General features: G+C 41.1%; 1 protein-coding gene across 8 annotated transcripts in view; it reads left to right on the top strand.

The window, feature by feature from the left end:
• ZMYM2 (zinc finger MYM-type containing 2) overlaps nt 1–18,410 on the top strand; it is a 103,585-nt gene that overhangs the window by 75,374 nt on the left and 9,801 nt on the right. For 7 of the 8 annotated variants that reach the window (XM_064171398.1, XM_064171407.1, XM_064171413.1 and 4 more), the window contains 9 exons: nt 3,497–3,662; nt 4,672–4,706; nt 7,140–7,269; nt 7,443–7,558; nt 8,329–8,500; nt 9,661–9,768; nt 11,792–11,886; nt 13,305–13,473; nt 14,359–14,510. In XM_064171398.1, coding sequence (XP_064027468.1) covers nt 3,497–3,662; nt 4,672–4,706; nt 7,140–7,269; nt 7,443–7,558; nt 8,329–8,500; nt 9,661–9,768; nt 11,792–11,886; nt 13,305–13,473; nt 14,359–14,510 — 1,143 coding nt within the window. The remainder of the gene's footprint in view (nt 1–3,496; nt 3,663–4,671; nt 4,707–7,139; nt 7,270–7,442; nt 7,559–8,328; nt 8,501–9,660; nt 9,769–11,791; nt 11,887–13,304; nt 13,474–14,358; nt 14,511–18,410) is intronic. The other variant, XM_064171439.1, reaches the window with a different exon arrangement.

Here is an 18,410-nt window from a genome sequence, read left to right on the forward strand (position 1 = left end):
GCCAGAAGCTGGTAACACAGCAGACTGTCTAGAAGTATTAGAAGCACATCAGACTCATCTAGGAGTGTTCTTCAAACCTAATGTGAGGGTTTGAAATGTAAAAGAATAGTTCAGTTCTAATCATCTGCTGGGTGACAGCTACAGTTATGAGTTAGAACCAAGTGCTGAGGAAATTTCTGCTGTATGGTGTCCATATGCCTCTAAGACAAGGTAAAATTTTTTGGTGTCTGGAGGTTAGCTCCCTAAGCTATTAGAGCTCCTCCTGCAAACTTCGGTGGCATGCAGTAGTTTGGATATTAATGTGGAAAAATGCCTGGGAAGCACGAATAAAAGTGTTTATGTAGCCTGATGCTTGATGACAGTTTTCAGTCATGCAGTGTTGCTTATACTAGAACACTGAAAATGCCTTGACAAAAGATGATACTGTTCTGAGAACAGTAGAGAAGTAAGCTTTTTTAACAGTACATGGTGAAGCATGACTGAAAATACTCCAGCTGAAGTGCACAGACAGGTCAGTCAAGGCCACAGTCGGAATATTGATTGGGCTGAGCACATACAGTGCTGACTGCATATTCAGTGGAGGTCATGTGTTTTAACCAAAGACCAAGCAGGAGGTGGGGAGCTATAGTCTGAGGCACAGAAAAATAATTGTCTGGTGACCTTAGACAGCAGAGATTGTCCACAGTGGTACAGTTTGAAACAGTAGAGACAGCATTAATCTAAATCACAGAGACAGCAAGACAACCTTGTGAAAGTTCTCATCTGAATTTACTCACTGTACGGTTAGGCATCTCATTTTTAAGTAGGTACTCAGTTGATCTCCTTTCTCTTATCATCAGTCACTGTGGAAACATGTTTTGTTTCCTGTTTATTGCAGATTGAATGCAAAATAGACAGCTAAGCTTAAGTGAAATTAATACCAGTCCAGACCAGGTCAGTAGAGGGTTCAAAATGTAAATAAAAGCCCCAGATGTGAAAACTGGTTTTAAAGCAAGTTTGGGCAGACATTAGGAATTTGTACTAATTAGCATGCCCACTTGAAGATGTTGAAGTTGCACCTGGGGAAAGAATTGGACAAAAAAGCAGTTAAAAGTGGCAAAGGAGTTACGTGAAATTGGAACACAGGGACTGTAGATGGACTCTTTTGGGAAGACAGAGGGAGAGTTAATGTGGAGGCAGGTACTTCTGAGAGTCAGTTAAGAAGTAGTGTCACTGTCCCAAGTGAAAGCACAGAGAAAAGGGAAAGGAAGGAAGGAAGGAAGGAAGGAAGGAAGGAAGGAAGGAAGGAAGGAAGGAAGGAAGGAAGGAAGGAAGGAAGGAAGGAAGGAAGGAAGGAAGGAAGGAAGGAAGGAAGGAAGGAGCAAACGAAAACAAATCATGACTTCACACTTCAGTTAACTTTCATTGTCAGGAGAATGTGGAAAGCAAGCAACTAGTAGGAAACTCCATTGTGTGGAAAGGTGTGTAGTACTGGCTGCAAGCATGATTATGGAAATGGTACAACTACAGTGTAGCAAGGGTAGAGATGAGAAGTGAAGCATCCCTATAAAGGAACCCTGGTCTTGCGAAGGAGTTGTAGTTTCCTTGTGGAATCAAATGAAGAGGAAAAAAAAAATCCCCTCAATACCTCAGTAGCAGCCCAGGAGAGACAATAATACACTTAAGCAAAGGCCTAAATGAAAGAGCAGAACCAGAAGAGGGAGGAAACAGTTGTAGGAAAGCTGTAGGTGTTGCATTTGTTGAAGTTTGTCACCTTTTTCTGAAGGAGAGAGAAAATTGAGCAGAATGTGGTGCTTTGATGCTCAAGCAGTGTTCAGCAGACTAACATAGGTGGGCTTTTCTGAACATGGTCAGCTGTCAAACAGTTTTGTCTGGACTTGAGATTTAGAATTAGTGAATTCAAGTGGTGTTTCAGCCTTTTGATCTCTCTGGAAAAGGCATTTTCATTTAAGGTGTGAATTCACAGTTTCCCTGAACTGATAAATCTAAACTATTTTGGCAACACTCCTCACTTCATCTTCCCCACTTCCTTCCAATAATACAACTTGCTTTTGTGTCTCACTGAGAACATCTCTGCTTCAAAGTGAGCTGTGGGTTTGCATAATCAGAAAGTCAAAGTGACAAATGTGACAACAATTGAGGGAAGATGGAGGGTAATGCAGTGCTCTAAGGTCCTCGACCTTGCCTGCACGGCAGGTACATTAGCACTACTGCTGACACCTTCACAGGGGAGGGGGTATATTACCACCTGCCTTTCCAAGGGCACCTGGCACCTGCTGTGAGTTGATCCTGGAGCCACAGCTTTATTTGCTCCCGATTTAGAAGTGGTTACACTGCTAGAATGGAGTCTCTCTAAAGATCATTGTAAATACTTGTAAATCACAAGTAAGCTGAATTTCTTACATTGCCAGAGGATGATGCTGGACTATTCAAATGCAGAGAAGAAAGGTGACATTTAATTAATTTAAAATTTTGAACTAATTGGCCTGTTCATACTTCTTTTGCAGTCACAAGAACTACAGTTGGACCCTGTTTTAACTACAGCGTTGCATATGATTTTATGTATTAATGTGTTCTATGCCACGTTACCATAATTTCCCCCTTCCCCTCCTTGCTGTATTATTTGGTTGGCTTATTTTGGATTTCTGAGCATCCATAAAGCCTTTGTTTGTTTGTTTTTAAGAACTGCTTTTAGAGTAGAGCTTGCAAGCTGTGTCAAGGGAAGCAGCAGTGCAAACAATTACTTGCTTAGCTGAAGATCTGAAACAAAGGCTACTGCTATTCAGTTAATTAAATCAGTCATCCTATAAGTTATTCTGGTTTGGAGCAAAACAGTGTCTGCCTTGGTGCCTCATGAAATGAGCATAAAGGCTAATAAAAGGTACCTTACTCAAATGTTTAGCTAGGGATAGAAGAACAAAGTTTTTCTAGCTAGGTTTTGTGGAAAGTGCCTTAGTTTGAGGCTTCTTGATTATAAATTATAGGGAAAGTTTGAACTAAATAATCATTGTATAAATAGTTGTCTAACTACTAAATGAATATATACAAGTTGTCTACATTAGAGGGCTCTGAGATTCTGCTTGCCACTTAAAACACTTTGAGTAGTGAGAAACAGACATACTTACCCTTAGCTCAAGTGACTTATTAAAGGCTCTCTGTTCCTTTATGCTCTTGTTTCATAGAATACTTAGATGGAAATAATTAAAGTTGAGGCATAACATTGATTTTTTTGCTGACTGGAAATGAGCAATTTTTAAGGAGTTAGTGAAGCAAAATGGACTTGTTCTGGGTATAAGCCCCAGCAAACAACTAAATATAAGTGACAGATGTGCCTTTATATGCAGGTTAGAAGGTAGCATAGCTATCAGAGCCTACACAAATGAGACCGAACTGTTTGGTTGCAATGATTCTGCAGTACTTTTGAACGTTTTTAAATATAGCAATGCTCTTTTTTCAAGGCTTACTTAAAAATGTCAAAATCTTCCTTTGCATTAAGGCTGCACGATGTGACTGCTGTAAGTCTCAAGGAACTCTCAAAGAGAAAGTGCAGTGGCGCGGCGAAATGAAACACTTCTGCGATCAGCACTGTTTGCTCCGTTTCTACTGTCAACAAAATGAGCCAAATCTGGCAACCCAGAAGGGACCTGAGAACTTACACTATGGTATGTGCTGCTTTATGGCAAACAAGGTGCTTCCTTTAGATGTAAAATTTAAAGCTGCTTGAATTACGTGTTTGTTTTAATAAACTGTGTTGGAGATTACTTGCTTTTATCATCAGAGGCATCTTTGAGCTGGTTGTTATTTTTTAATCTTAGGTCCTTACTTCAAAGTTTTTTCAAGAGCTGAAACATTGTCAAGTAATCAGACAGTTTTGTAATCACTTTTTAAAAAGCAGGGCTTTTTATGTTCACAGGATCACAGGGTATCAGGGGTTGGAAGGAACCCAAAGACACCATCGAGTCCAACCTCCCTGCCAGAGCAGGACCATAGTCTAGCTCAGGTCACAGAGGAACACATCCAGACAGGCTTGAATAGTTTCAGTGTTATGCCTTCTTGGGGACAGAAAGTGGTCTATTTCCTCTTTTCCCCCCTATTTCCTTGTTCCCCCCTTTGTCATTACTTGCTCTGTGGAAACACTTCCAAATGTGTTTTGGTCACAGAGGACAGATAAATGCACTAGGAATGAAAAAATAAATGGAATTAAAAGGAAGTAAATGAAATGGAAATGAGAATGGAATGGAATGAAAGAGGAATATATTAATTTTTTTTCTGTTGTCAATAGGTAATGTGTAAATTTGTTGATGGGAGCTGAATGCATATTTACACTGTCTACATCTAAACAGCAAGTCAGGCAAAATCCAAATAAATCAGCTTTTTTAATTAATGTAGTTAGAGTAACACAGTTTCTCTCTAGGGCCATTTTCATATTTGAACATTTTGGTGGTTTCTGAAAGAAGCTCTGGATGGAGCATTGATCCAGCATTTGCTAGAGTGGTCAGGTGCCTGTGAATGAGAAGCCTTGGGTGCAGTTCTCACCTGTGGTACAGTACTAATCAGCGCTATTAGTTTAATGTTATACTCATGATAGATGCTGTCTGAGTTGCTTAATGAAACTTGCTTTGCTTCTAAAATGGGGGAGAAATGTCTAAAACCATTTTCTTGCATTTTTAGATCAGGGCTGTCAGACCCCTCGAACAAAAACAACAGTAAGTACATCTATTTAATATACTATAACATAACTAGGTCTGTTTGAAGTATGAGATCCTGGTGACTTAAAGGGATGCTGTTAACAAACAAAATACAGTGTCTCTGAATGATTCTAACCTGAATTTATGGAGTTTTTTAGTCTTCACAACAGTAGTTCCCAGTAATTTTTTTAATGTTCGTATTTTCACTGTCTTCAGGGAAGTGCAGTCGTCAGCCATGTGTTTTGCATCTATAGCACAGGAAAGCTTAAGGTGATCCACAAACACATTTATTACAGGATCGTAGAATGGTTTGGGTTGAAATGTCATCTAGTCCAGCCCCCTCAGCAGTGAGCAGGGACATCCTCCACTAGATCAGGTTGCTCAGAGCCTTGTTGAGCCCCACCTTGAATATATCCAGGGCCTCAACTGTCTCCCTAGATAACTTATTCCAGTGTTCCAGCATCCTCATGGTAAAGAACTGTTTAGGTGTATTTATTGATGTGATGGTTTGGGTGTTCCCCACCCCCCACACTTCAGAAATCACCCAGACTAGACTCAACTGGCTCTGGAAGTATGAATGAAGCTTATATTTACAGCTTGGCACAATATACAAGCAGATATTTACAGTAGATACAGTTATAGACAGAAATACACAAGATAGAAGGTAGTACAGAAACACAATTCCCCTCCCAGAAACCTGATTCCCCAGGAGAGGCTCTCAACCACCCCTGCACCTTCCCCCTACCCCTCTCAGCCTTACCCCAGTCCCAAGGAAGAATAGAGGTTCAGCCAGGGGGTTAGGAAGCAAAGTGGATGAGTCCACAATGGAGGGTGAGGTTAGAGAGATGCAGCTCAGCCAGCAGCCCCAGTGAGAGTGGTTATCTATGTTTTTATTTCTTGTTCCCATACATCTCAGCAAGCCTATGAGGGAAGCAGGCATCACCGTTGTTTTCCTTTCACAGCCTGTAACCCAGTTCTTCTCACCAAAACATTCTAGCCTGCTTCAAACTAGCACAATTGAGTATAGAAAGGGAACATAATTTCACTGATCAGTTAGAATAAGCATTGAGAAACTGAAAATAAAGCTTCAGGTCTGTAAAATGCATAAGAATAGAATAATTGATGCCTAAGGAGATTGACTTTGCTGCAGGTGGCAGAGCAGGGAAGCATAACCTTTTGGAGGAATCCTCTCTGGGAGGGTGGGGATCGTGAATGGATGCAACAGCCTTCATTTTAAGTTTCATTTTTTGTCAGTTTGTCAAAAGTATTATTAATACCTTTTTTGGTTGGTGTTCATATGTTTTCTATGCTAACTTAGCTTTGTTTTGCTTGTCTCATGGCAAGTCTTAGGAATGCTTCATTTTCCATGAAAAAAAATACTCTCCTTTTTAATATATATAGGTTTATGTAAGGTAAATCTTAGATTTAAGTGAAAGTATATTGATGGTACTATAAAATAAAGTAATGACAAATACAGAAAATAAGATTGCTCAGGTAACTGTCGACATCAGACAAGCTAAAATGTTCTGCCAGGGGAGATTTAGACTGGGCACTAGGAAAAACTTCTTTACTCTGAGAGTGGTGAGGCATTTGAACGGGTTGCTCAGAGAGGTGGTGGAGTTGCCAGCCCTCGAGGTGTTGAAGAAGCTGTAGATGTGGCACTTCAGGATATAGTGTAGTGGTCATAGTAGTTGGGTTGCAGTCGGACTCAATCTTAAAGGTCTTTTCCAACCTTAATGATTCTGTGGTAAATTCGAATTGCATTAATTCAGTCTGTACGTTTTTAGAGGTCACATAAAAGTTGTTTGTAATAAAGCTGGGTTGGGGATTTTCTGTATTTTAGAAGGTGAATGCCGCTTACTGTTGTTCTTTTCACTCGACTTTCCACATTCAAAAGTGAGAGTAGTCTTCCTATCTGTGATCAAATAAAAGTGACAGTCTGTTTCTTAAATCAGACTCTAAAACAGGTTCGTGGAGACAAAAAACATGTCTGGAACAAGAGGGCTTTTACCGGCTGACATTAACGATGAGGTTTTAGTGTTAAGTATTGTCCCCCAAAAGTAGTTGTTGTTGTCACTGTAGTAGACCCAGCAGAGGGAGCTCGAAGCTCATATGTCTCAGGCAGTAAAAAAGTGTTTAGAGATAACATTTTATTTAGAAATAAGGCTTTTTTTTTTTAAGAATGCAATTTTTGGATAACATAGTTAAAGAAAGTTAGACCTTGAGCCAGAAGTTTGTTATACAACTTAGAGTGACTTCTTCTTGCAGAAGCTATTGATGGAAGTGCTAGCCCTGAAATGCAGAATAACTTGCAATTAAAGAATAATACTTGGTGCAGTTGTATGGTGCTGTTGTGATCTTCATCTTCAGTATTTCATCTATCAAAAGATACATTTGTGTTGAAATCAATGTGGTACAACAGCACGTTCTCTTTGATTTACTTGTCTTTAGGGCTCAGCACCACCACCTTCTCCAACACCAAACAGAGAAATGAAGAACAAGGCAGTTCTCTGTAAGCCTTTGACAATGACAAAAGCCACATATTGTAAACCTCATATGCAGACAAAATCTTGTCAGACAGGTAACTTGAACTGTACTGGAACTGCTACCTTCTTCACTGTAAACTTTTTAAACTGTTATTGTCTTGAAACATACTGCAGATGTTCTACCTTTTTTTTTTTTTCCATAAGCTGCAGGAGTAAGATATATTTAAGTACCTGGCAGTGTTTGCCTTTTTATTTTTTCTTTTAATAGAAGATGATTGGAAAAAAGAGTATGTCCCAGTGCCTATTCCTGTACCTGTCTATGTCCCGGTGCCTATGAACATGTATAGTCAAACTGTTCCTGTTCCTACAGCGGTTCCTGTTCCTGTAAGTGAGACTTCAGCTTCATGTTTAAATTGACATCCATTCATATGCATGTGTGGGACCACTTTGTATTGTTGACTGTTCATAGCCTGGACAGGCTAAAGGATCGCAGGATGCTGTGGCGTTATGTACTGGAAAGCATTGAAAGTTTGTCAGTGGCACTCAGTTTCTAAATAAAAATCAGGAAATTGACTGCCTACTTTCCTTGTGCTGCTGAGCTTCTTAGGAACTATTCTGCATTACACTTCAGACTTTCCTGAATGAGCTTTAAACAGCAAGATTTATTCTGCTAAGGAAGAAACTGAAAGATTATGTTAGGGAAAAATAGCAGAGTGGGATAAATAGAATGATTTTGTTATGCACCAAATCTCATCCAGGTGGTGGGGAAAAACCTGTGAATTCCTAAAATTCCATGTTTTGTAAGCAAGCCACTGAAACAGGATGCCAGTTTGTCCAAACTGTTAGACTGAAATTATGGTCAGACAGATCTGAAGCTCCAAAGTGCCTTATGTTCTTTCTTTGAATTGCTGTATTTTGTTGGGTTGGGGTTTTCTTGTTATCTTTCCTTTTGATCTCAATCATTTACATTGATTTTTTTTTTTTTTTAAGCCTAGAACTTTCCTTTAGCTCTCAGTGAAGTGATATTTTTCTAATCTATATTAACTCTGTTTTTCAGAAGATGGATAGAATTTGTTTCTGTGGTGACTGCTGCTGCAGTTTTATTGCAGTGTGGTTTTTTTCTCTGATTGTCTCTTCACCCCACATCTGCATAGGTACCAGTACCAATTTTCTTGCCCTCTACTCTGGATACCAGTGAGAAAATCCTTGCAGCAGTAGAAGACCTGAGGGGAAAAGTACCCTCTAATTCTCTGGAAACTGAGCTACTGAACTTGTCAGGAATGGTACCTGACCATGATGGAAAAAATGAAAATTCTGATGTGACAAGTGAGTTTCTTACTGAGACTTTACTCTTTGGGCTGTTAGGGTGCATGTGTTAGTGCTTGTGAATGAAGAAAAGGGTTGGGTGTTTTTATTATACGGAAAGATTCTTTGAGTACAGCAGTGCTGTTACTGAGTTCTTTTACTGACTTGGTTTCTTAATTATCTAAATGTTTTTGAAGGTCATTTTAGCAGATTTGAAATACAGAAAACTTTCTGAAATCTGGTGTGTGACTCCAGCATGCTGTACCACACATTTCCCTTTAAGAATAGAGCCATTCTCTTGGCTTGTGCCAGCTTCATGGCTGATGGCAAAAGTCAGTCAAGAGTGCAGGCACAGGTTTTCTTTGCAGCATAATTAAAAGACAAGCTAAATCAAATCCATTTTTCCTCCCAGAAAACCTCAAGTCAGAAGTTTAGGGAAGCTGATCTTCACAGCTGTGTGAAGACAGGAGGTTTATCTGAAGAAAGCAGGATATGACAGGCATCTGACCTCCTTGTACACCTTACTAGGAACATTTTTTGTTGGGTGTGGGGAAGCTGGGACTGTTACAAACATTTCATAGGTGTAACTGACAAATATTTCACAGGTGTAACTGGGCAGCACAACAAGGTGACTTAATGCTTTTGCTCTGAGTTGATCCTGAACTGCATTTATTATCTCTTTGATGACGATTGTGCATCAGCTGATAGGTGGTTGGAGGTTCTGACGTGGATAGGGCTTATCATCACACCACCTCACCTTGAAGGAGAGAACTGGCTGTGACAGCCTTAATGCTGAACATTTTGCATGAGATTTTTCCACAGTGCCCTTCTTTCCTGGCTCTGCCTGCTGAAATTCTCAAGTCTCTTACATATCTTCCTAGGAGAATTTACCTTCTCTTCAAAAAACTGTATCTTAGGGCTTTTCCTTGAGTCAGGTTCTTTGCAAGTTCGTTCAACAAACGTTTGAAAAGTTGTTTATAAATGACATGAACTTATGACATGGGCCTGATATGCAGGGGGGTCATGATGCTGCACTCGCAAGAGACTGTTTTCCAAACTGGGATGGATTGTAATGAGCAGAACAAGCAGCCTTAGAACCACTTAGCCTCTAATGTTCTAATCCATGTGTTGGTCAAAATAATAGAAGGTTTGCCTGCCTTTTTCTTTTTTTTGTCAAACAGATGCAATGGTTGAGTCAAATCTACTAAACTCAGAAACAGAGACACAGACAAGCTTGCCTGATGTTCCGTATGAACCAGACCTCGATATTGAAATAGACTTTCCAAGAGGTATTTCTTCTGTCATTGTAATAAATATTGCAAAATAGTCATTGTAGGCACTGTAGTTTCACCTTATCATCCTTTCAGAGGAGCTTTATTGGGTTGCAAGATGCACTTGACTGAGTGTTAAGTAACACTTTGCCCTGTCTTTGCAAGACTGAGGACTTCTGAATTAGTTAAATCTTTTTGAGTGTAGTATTTGTAACAGAATGCAAAGAGAAAAAGGAGAATTAACCTTTAACAGACAATTTTGGCCTCACCACTTGATTTTGGACATGGATTTAGGAAAGCTGTTTTGAAGACTCAAAGACTTAGATGTCACATGTTATGCAATACACTAGTAAATGTATTCTTCAGTCACCAGGTATTTCTGTGGGCAATGGTAGTTTAGATCAGAAATGCTAAAAGGATAAATTTCCCACTGAAGTTTGTTAGAAAATTGCAAGCTGGTATATTGCATGTAACTTGTGTTACCTTTTAGTATCTTGCTAATGTCCATAGTTGTATCTGAAAAAGCTAGCTACTTGAATTAGCAGCAAAATCACTACTTTGAGACCTTTCTTTAGAGAAGGTCTTACTTTTATGTGTTACAATTTCTACCACTCTACAGAATCACAGAACTTTAGAGGTTGGAAGGGACCTGCAGAGATCGAGTCCAACCTCCCTGCCAAGTAGGATTCCCTAGGGTAGTTCATACAGAAATGCATCCAGGAGAGTTTTGAAAGTCTCTAGAGAAGGAGACTCCACAACTTCTCTGGGCAGATTGTTCCAGTGCTCTGTCACCCTCACTGCACAGAAGTTTCTCCTCATGTTGAGCTGGAACCTTCTGTGTTCCAGTTTGTAGCCATTGCTCCTTGTCTGCTGATCACCAAAAAGAGATTGGCCCCATCCACTTGACACCCACCCCTCAGATATTTGTACACATTGATAAGATCTCCTCTCAGTCTTCTCTTCTCCAGACTAAACAGCCCCAGGTCTCCCAGTCTCTCTCCACAGGGGAGATGCTCAAGTCCCTCAGTCATCCCTGTGGCTCTCTGCTGGACTCTCTCCAGCAACAGGTCCCTGTCTCTCTTGAGCTGGGGAGTCCAAAACTGGACATAGTATTCCAGGCGTGGTCTCAGCAGGGAGGAGCAGAGTTAGAGAAGAACCTGCCTAGACCTGCTGGCCACACTTTTCCTGATGCACCCAGGATGCCATTGCCTCTCTTGGCCCCAAGGGCACATTGCTGTCCCATGCAGAACTTGCTGTCCACGAGGACTCTGATGTCTTTCTCTGTGGAGCTGCTTTCTAGCAGGGCAGCCCTCAACCTGTACTGATGCTTGTTGTTGTTTCTCCCTAGCTGCAGGACCCTGCACTCATCCTTATTGAACTTCATATGCTTAGCCTTTGTCCAACTCTCCAGTCTGTCCAGATCTCATTGGGTGGCAGCACAGCCTGATAGGCTGTTGGCCACTCCTCCCCAGTTTTGTATCATCAGCAAACTTGCTGAGGGTACACTTAATGCCCTCATCCATGTTGGTGATAAAGATACTGAAAAAAACTAGACCCAGTACTGACCCCTGGGCAACACTACTGGCTACAGGTCTCCAACTTGACTCTGTGCCACTGGTGACAGTGCTCTGGATTCTGTTGTTGAGCCAGTTTTCAATCCACCTCACAGACCAACTGTTTATGCCACGTGTCCTGAGCTGTTCTATGAGGATACTGTGGGAAATGGTATCAAAAGTCTTGCTGAAGTCAAGGTATATGACATACACAGCTCTTCCTTCACCTACCCATTTGGTGCTTGAAAATGTAGAGCATTGTGTCCTTTGCAGTTTATGTAGAAATAAACAGGCAGGACATTTGCCTTACTTTCAAAATAACAGATTTATTTCCTCTTACTGAAATCCAGTCTTTGGTGATGTTTAGATGTATGCTTTTGTTGGCCCCTTATGTTAATGCAGGCTGATAGAGTTCATTGTTCTTTTCAAACCCAGATTGTTTTTTAAACTGTTTAGAAATGTGTTCTGTTCTGTTAATGTATTTCCAGCAACTGAAGAGCTTGATACAGAAAACGAGTTTTTGTTGCCTCCTGTTTTTGGGGAGGAATATGAGGAACAGCCAAGACCACGGCCCAAAAAGAAGGTAATCTTGCCATGCTATTCACATTTAAGTGGGCAAAATTAAGGCAGGGTTGGTTTTTTTTTTCAGTTTTCATACTTCTCTAAAACAAGTTAACTGTCTTTTCTTACAGATTATCTTAACTCTGTGAGGTAAATTGATGTTTTCCACCTATTTCAACAAAGCTGTCTTTAGTTTGGTAGTAGACTGGAAGAATGTTTGCATTACCATGGCTTATAATGGGAACTACAGCATCTCCTGTTAAAAAACAGTTTTAAACAACACTTGTAGTTGCTTGTAATTTTCCCAGATTTTTGTTCTCAATTAAAAATCATAGTTTAAGCATTGCAAATACATTAGCTGTATTCTGTTATACAGAAGGGACTATCAGAAAACAGAGTTTCCTATTAAAAATAGTTTTAAACAACACTTGTAGTTGCTTGTAATTTTCCCAGATTTTTGTTCTCAATTAAAAATCATAGTTTAAGCATTGCAAATACATTAGCTGTATTCTGTTATACAGAAGGGACTATCAGAAAACAGAGTTTCCTATTCAAAATAGTTTTAAACAACACTTGTAGTTGCTTGTAATTTTCCCAGTTTGTTGTTCTCAATTAAAAATCATAGTTTAAGCATTGCAAATACATTAGCTGTATTCTGTTATACAGAAGGGACTATCAGAAAACAGAGTTTCCTATTCAAAATAGTTTTAAACAACACTTGTAGTTGCTTGTAATTTTCCCAGATTTTTGTTCTCAATTAAAAATCTTAATTTGAGCATTGCAGATACATTAGCTCTATTCTTTCATACAGAAGGAGACTATCAGAAAACAAGAGTTTCTAGTGCCTAGCACAAAACTGCAATGGTTTTATTGTGATAACTGCAGCATGTATCACAGGTTTTAAAGTCCAGCCGATTTCTAGTAAAGTTGTCTAAGAATAAAATGTCTTTTTAGTTTAAAATTTGGAGCCTGGACTGTTGGTATTGCCTGATGCATATTATCCACATACGCACTGCTGGATGTGTTTTAATATGGGACCAGCCCTGGCTTTTCCACTGGTGGCTTCAGTTGAGCCTAAACTGTCTGATACAGATTTGTAGTGTTTTCAACTTCCTGAGCATTAACAGAGTGAAATCCTGTAAATACATGGAATTACATGGTTCATCATGGGATGATGACAGTATAGCCAACATAGCAACTCTTTTATCAAACATTACTCTCCAGACTGAGAGGTGAATTAGAAACATCTGTCAACTTAAGTAAATACTGTCCTTAGAAGTATGCTCAACAGAGAAGCTACCCACTGAATGAAGCGTGCCTGTTTCTTTACACTGAGCATTCAGTTGGTAGCTCTGTCTGCAGCTTGCTCATTCTGCCCAGCGTCTGTGCTGCTGTTGTTGCTGGCTGTCAGCAGTGGTAACCGCTGTGTTTCAATGGCAGGGGGTGAAGAGGAAAGCGGTGTCAGGATACCAGTCTCACGATGACAGCTCTGAAAACTCAGAGTGCAGTTTCCCATTCAAATATGCCTATGGTGTCAATGCTTGGAAGCACTGGGTAAAGTCTCGGCATTTAGATGAAGAGCTTCCAGAATTAGAGGAATTGAAATCAAGTAAGTACTGCAAAAACATCTGGCATCCAGATTCTTACTTGTTAGGGAGGATAGCTGTGCTCATCTGATTCTCAGCTGGAAATTCCAGTAGAAGTTTTCACACGTCCCTAGTGTTCCCACAGTGGCTGGGATTATTTTACCATAGCTCTTTTTTTCCTGTGTTTCTCCTACCTGGTTCAAAATGCTGGGCCTTGCACTTCTCATACAAGCCAAGACAGCACCATTTGACTCTTCTGGCTTTTCCTGACCATTTTCATCTTTTGTCTGCATCCTGATTTTTCTCATATTCTAACTCACCTTGGAGTTTCACATCTTTTCTGGACTTCTAAATTGCAAGGGATGGGCATCCTATTCATTGTCCTGAAAAGAAATCTTCATCTGAGGCTGGCAGTACCTGACTATGGTGCTCTGACATGAGATGACCTTTGCTGCCATGGAGCCTTGCAGCTATTTCTTCGATGCTGCTCTGTGTGAGGGAGGGAAAAGAGAAATTGCCATTACTCCTGCTCTTCAGCTCTCATATGCATCTTATCACTCTTGTGTTATGCTGTTGGATCCTAGGAAATTGCCATTTCCCCTGGAGGTCTCACTCTACAGTAGTGTCTTCACTTTAGCATCTTGGGCCACTTCTGTGTCATACTCAGCTGTGCACGGCAGTGCCTTTGTCAGTGGGTGGTACTGCATTTGCTTAACTAGAGTTTATTTTGGTAGCCTTGTTTATTTTAATAGAGACCTAACATTTGAACTGTTTAGTACATTTAGACTTGCTCTTTGGTTGGTAGAACATGAAGCCACTTTGCCATTTTTCAGTCCAAAAATACCCCACCTCAATCACCATGTAATAATTCTGTTGTATAATGCAGCATTTTTTTCTCTATTTTACAGCAAAGTCTGTGAAATTAAAGGAAGATCTATTATCACATACTTCAGCTGAGTTAAACTATGGGTTGACCCATTTTGTCAATGAAATTCGAAGGCCAAATGGAGAGAACTATGCACCTGACAGCATCTATTATCTGTGTCTTGGGATTCAGGAGGTTAGTAGAGGCTGTAGAGATGAGAAACAGAGCTACTGATTTGACTGTAACCCATTTCAGTGCAAGAATGAAGAAGATGTGGATTTATTGGCTAGGAGCTATTCTTAACATAATGGCTGTGACCTTGAACACGGAGAGACTGTTGTGTAAATCACATTGTGGAAAGCTAGCTGTATAGAAAATGAGTTTGCAGACCTATCCTGAAAATTCAAATGCACACCAATATAGAGTAATAATTTAATGTTCTTACTGGGTTAAAGCAGGACATTTGCAGTCTAAACCAACAGCGTTTCCAAATGCCACTCTTTGTTTTGTTTGCCAGAGATGACTTGATGTAAAAACAGAGTGAGACAAGGCTTGATCTGTAAGTTTTACTAATTCAGTTACTTAGCCTATAGTGGAAATAAGCTGTGTGAAGTGTCTTTTTGGGAGACTCTAATTTACTTAATATTGCAGACTGGTAACAGAGCACAGGAAATTCTGCTGTGCTGTCTTGCACACACACCTTACCTCCTGAAATATAATTATACTGTATTGCAAAGATAAAGGGAGGCAGTTCAGATGTATTGAATGTCAGGGCAATAACATACCACTAGAATCATAGAATCATAGAATCAACCAGGTTGGAAGAGACCTCCAAGATCATCCAGTCCAACCTATCACCCAGCCCTATCCAATCAACCAGACCATGGCACTAAGTGCCTCATCCAGTCTTTTCTTGAAGACCCCCAGGGACGGTGCCTCCACCACCTCCCTGGGCAGCAAAGCTGTTCTACAGCTTACCTTTCAAGCAGAGAATGTTTGAATTTTTGCTACATAAGGCAAATCATAGATTTGAAAAAAAAGAGTGTTCAGAACTGAGAACACAGAAAATTTCACTCAAGTGAAAAGGCAATAACAAATACATGGTCTGTGGGGAACAAACTATTCACGGGCTTTGCAGTTCTGCTTAAAGTGTTTTATACTTAAGGTAGAGGATTTGAATCAAACAGCAGATTTGTAAATCAGAATCTTACAAAAATAGAAGGCCCCCCACTAATTTTTCTGTATGCCAGGTAATCAAAATTAAGGAGTCAGCTGATATCTTTACCTCATGGTTGAAATATGAGAAGTGAGCACTTATTGTTTGTCATTTCAGTCAATGCTGCTGTGAGGCATGTTTCAAACCCATTTGCCTTCTGCTTCTGCACTTGCATACGGTCTCTGTATCTTTCTTTTGAATTGGAAGTACTCATATTAAGCTGATAAGCACTGCAGAGAGTGATGTCTGCGTTTGTAAAATTAAACTCAACTAATCTCTTAATTTTCTTCATCTTTCTCTTTGTTGCCTTGTCTACTGTGAAAGCTAGTTTAGCACATAACTTTAGGTTTGGGGATTTTTTTTAGCACAACACTATTATCATCAGCCCTGATATATATATAATACTGGAACACTGGAGGAACAACTTGTCATTTTTCTGTAGTTATTGCTTATAATTCATGTCCAGTATTTATATGGTGTTTAAAGCCCCATTTCATTGGCCCATTGGTGCCACTGCTATTCAGACTGATAGGACGATGTGCCTTGCTCTTAGGAGTTTGTGTTTCATAAAGATGAACAGCAAGTAAGGGACCGAAATGTGTAAGCATGTGAGCTGTCAAGGGTTGCATCCAGTGTCTGTGTGTTAATGGCAAATTGTTTTGTGCTAGGTTGAAGCAAGCTAGAATGTTTTGGTGAGAACTAGATCACAAACCATCACAGTTTGTATATGGATATATGTTACCCTTCTGAGAAGGCAAATTTAAGCAACTTAGTGGTACATTAAGTACAACATAGTTGTCTCAGTGTGCAACAAAACTCCATTGCCTTCCAGTACTTTTTTAGTCCTTCTTTCTGTCTGACAAACCTGACGTGGATGCTCCTGAAAGAGAATAAATTGTCTGCTACTGTTGCATAAAAGGTATTGGCTCTGTTTAGCTCAAAAGGGGCTCAGAGGAGATTAAGGTATGCTATTTCATTGTGCCAGAGATCATCGATATTTTGCTTAGTTTCCCTTTAAAGGAAGAGAACGTAGCAGCCACAGTTAAGAATGAGTGCTTTACCCCTCCACTGGAATTAACTGCACTCACTGTGCCTGACTACAGTGGTTGGAGGTTTTCCTCGTGGGTGTGTGATATGGCTTGAACACAGGGAAAGCACTCAGGAGGCGTTGGAATGGGCTGCCCAGGGAGGTGGTGGAGTCACCATCCCTGGAGGTCTTCAACAAAAGACTGGATAAGGCACTCGGTGCCATGGTCTAGTTGACTGGATAGGACTGGGTGCTAGGTTGGCCTGGATGATCTTGGAGGTCTCTTCCAACCTGGTTGATTCTATGATTCTATGATTCTATTCTATGAGTCTCCAAATTTTAAGTTGTTCTTTTGACTTTGTGGCGTAACTTACTTTCTTAAAGGAAGCACATGGAAAATCTATTCCAGCAAACTGGTCCCTGAGCCATGGGGTACATTTTCTCAGTTCAGGTTCATTTGCAGGTGAAATTGTTCTTCTTACAGCCAGAAATGATTCAGTAATGGTTTTGATAACTTGGAAGTACTGGTCCTGAAAAATACCACACTTAAATTAAAGGTTGCTGCATGGTTAGGCAAGCATCTGGTGGAGAGAGTTCTCCTAGAAGAAGGTATCACAGTATCACCAAGGTTGGAAGAGACCTCACAGATCATCAAGTCCAACCCTTTACCACAGAGCTCAAGGCTAGACCATGGCACCAAGTGCCACGTCCAACCTTGCCTTGAACAGCTCCAGGGACGGCGACTCCACCACCTCCCCGGGCAGCCCATTCCAGTGTCCAATGACTCTCTCAGTGAAGAACTTTCTCCTCACCTCCAGCCTAAATCTCCCCTGGGGCAGCCTGAGGCTGTGTCCTCTTGTTCTGGTGCTGGCCACCTGAGAGAAGAGAGCAACCTCCTCCTGGCCACAACCACCCCTCAGGTAGTTGTAGACAGCAATAAGGTCACCCCTGAGCCTCCTCTTCTCCAGGCTAAACAATCCCAGCTCCCTCAGCCTCTCCTCATAGGGCTGTGCTCGAGGCCTCTCACCAGCCTCGTCGCCCTTCTCTGGACACGCTCAAGCATCTCAATGTCCCTCCTAAACTGGGGGGCCCAGAACTGAACACAGTACTCAAGGTGTGGTCTAACCAGTGCAGAGTACAGGGGCAGAATGACCTCCCTGCTCCTGCTGACCACACCATTCCTGATGCAGGCCAGGATGCCACTGGCTCTCTTGGCCACCTGGGCACACTGCTGGCTCATGTTCAGGCGGGTATCAATCAGCACCCTCAGATCCCTCTCTGTCTGGCTGCTCTCCAGCCACTCCGACCCCAGCCTGTATCTCTGCATGGGGTTGTTGTGGCCAAAGTGCAGCACCCTGCACTTGGAGCTATTGAACCCCATCCCATTGGACTCTGCCCATCTGTCCAGGTGGTCAAGGTCCCGCTGCAGAGCCCTTCTGCCCTCCAACCCAGCCACATCTGCCCCCAGCTTGGTGTCATTTGCAAACTTGCTGATGACTGACTCGATGCCCAGGTGTTAGCCTGGCTCTCTCCCTGTTGCATGGTGGCCTCCATTCTTTGTCCCAGTACAGACTGAGAGGTTTGGGGAGTAGGGTTTGGGTTTTTTTTGGTGGTTGTTTTTAGCATGTAGGGATGCTTGGCCAAGAATTCAGGTTTATGGAGCTTGGTAGATGGCTATCTGGAGGTTCTATAGGCAGTAATTTCAGCCTGTTCTCCACTGTGGGGCTCAGAGGCCATGTCTATTTCCTTCCTGTTCGCTACAGTTTTGGTAGAGTTTAACTCAGGTTGTAGCTGCTTGTGCTTAATCCTGCCCCTGCTGGAGTTTGTAGATTAGCAGAGCATAGTGTTACTA

Source organism: Pogoniulus pusillus, chromosome 3 (assembly GCF_015220805.1).
Source record: "Pogoniulus pusillus isolate bPogPus1 chromosome 3, bPogPus1.pri, whole genome shotgun sequence".
In the NCBI taxonomy this organism is placed as follows: domain Eukaryota; kingdom Metazoa; phylum Chordata; class Aves; order Piciformes; family Lybiidae; genus Pogoniulus; species Pogoniulus pusillus.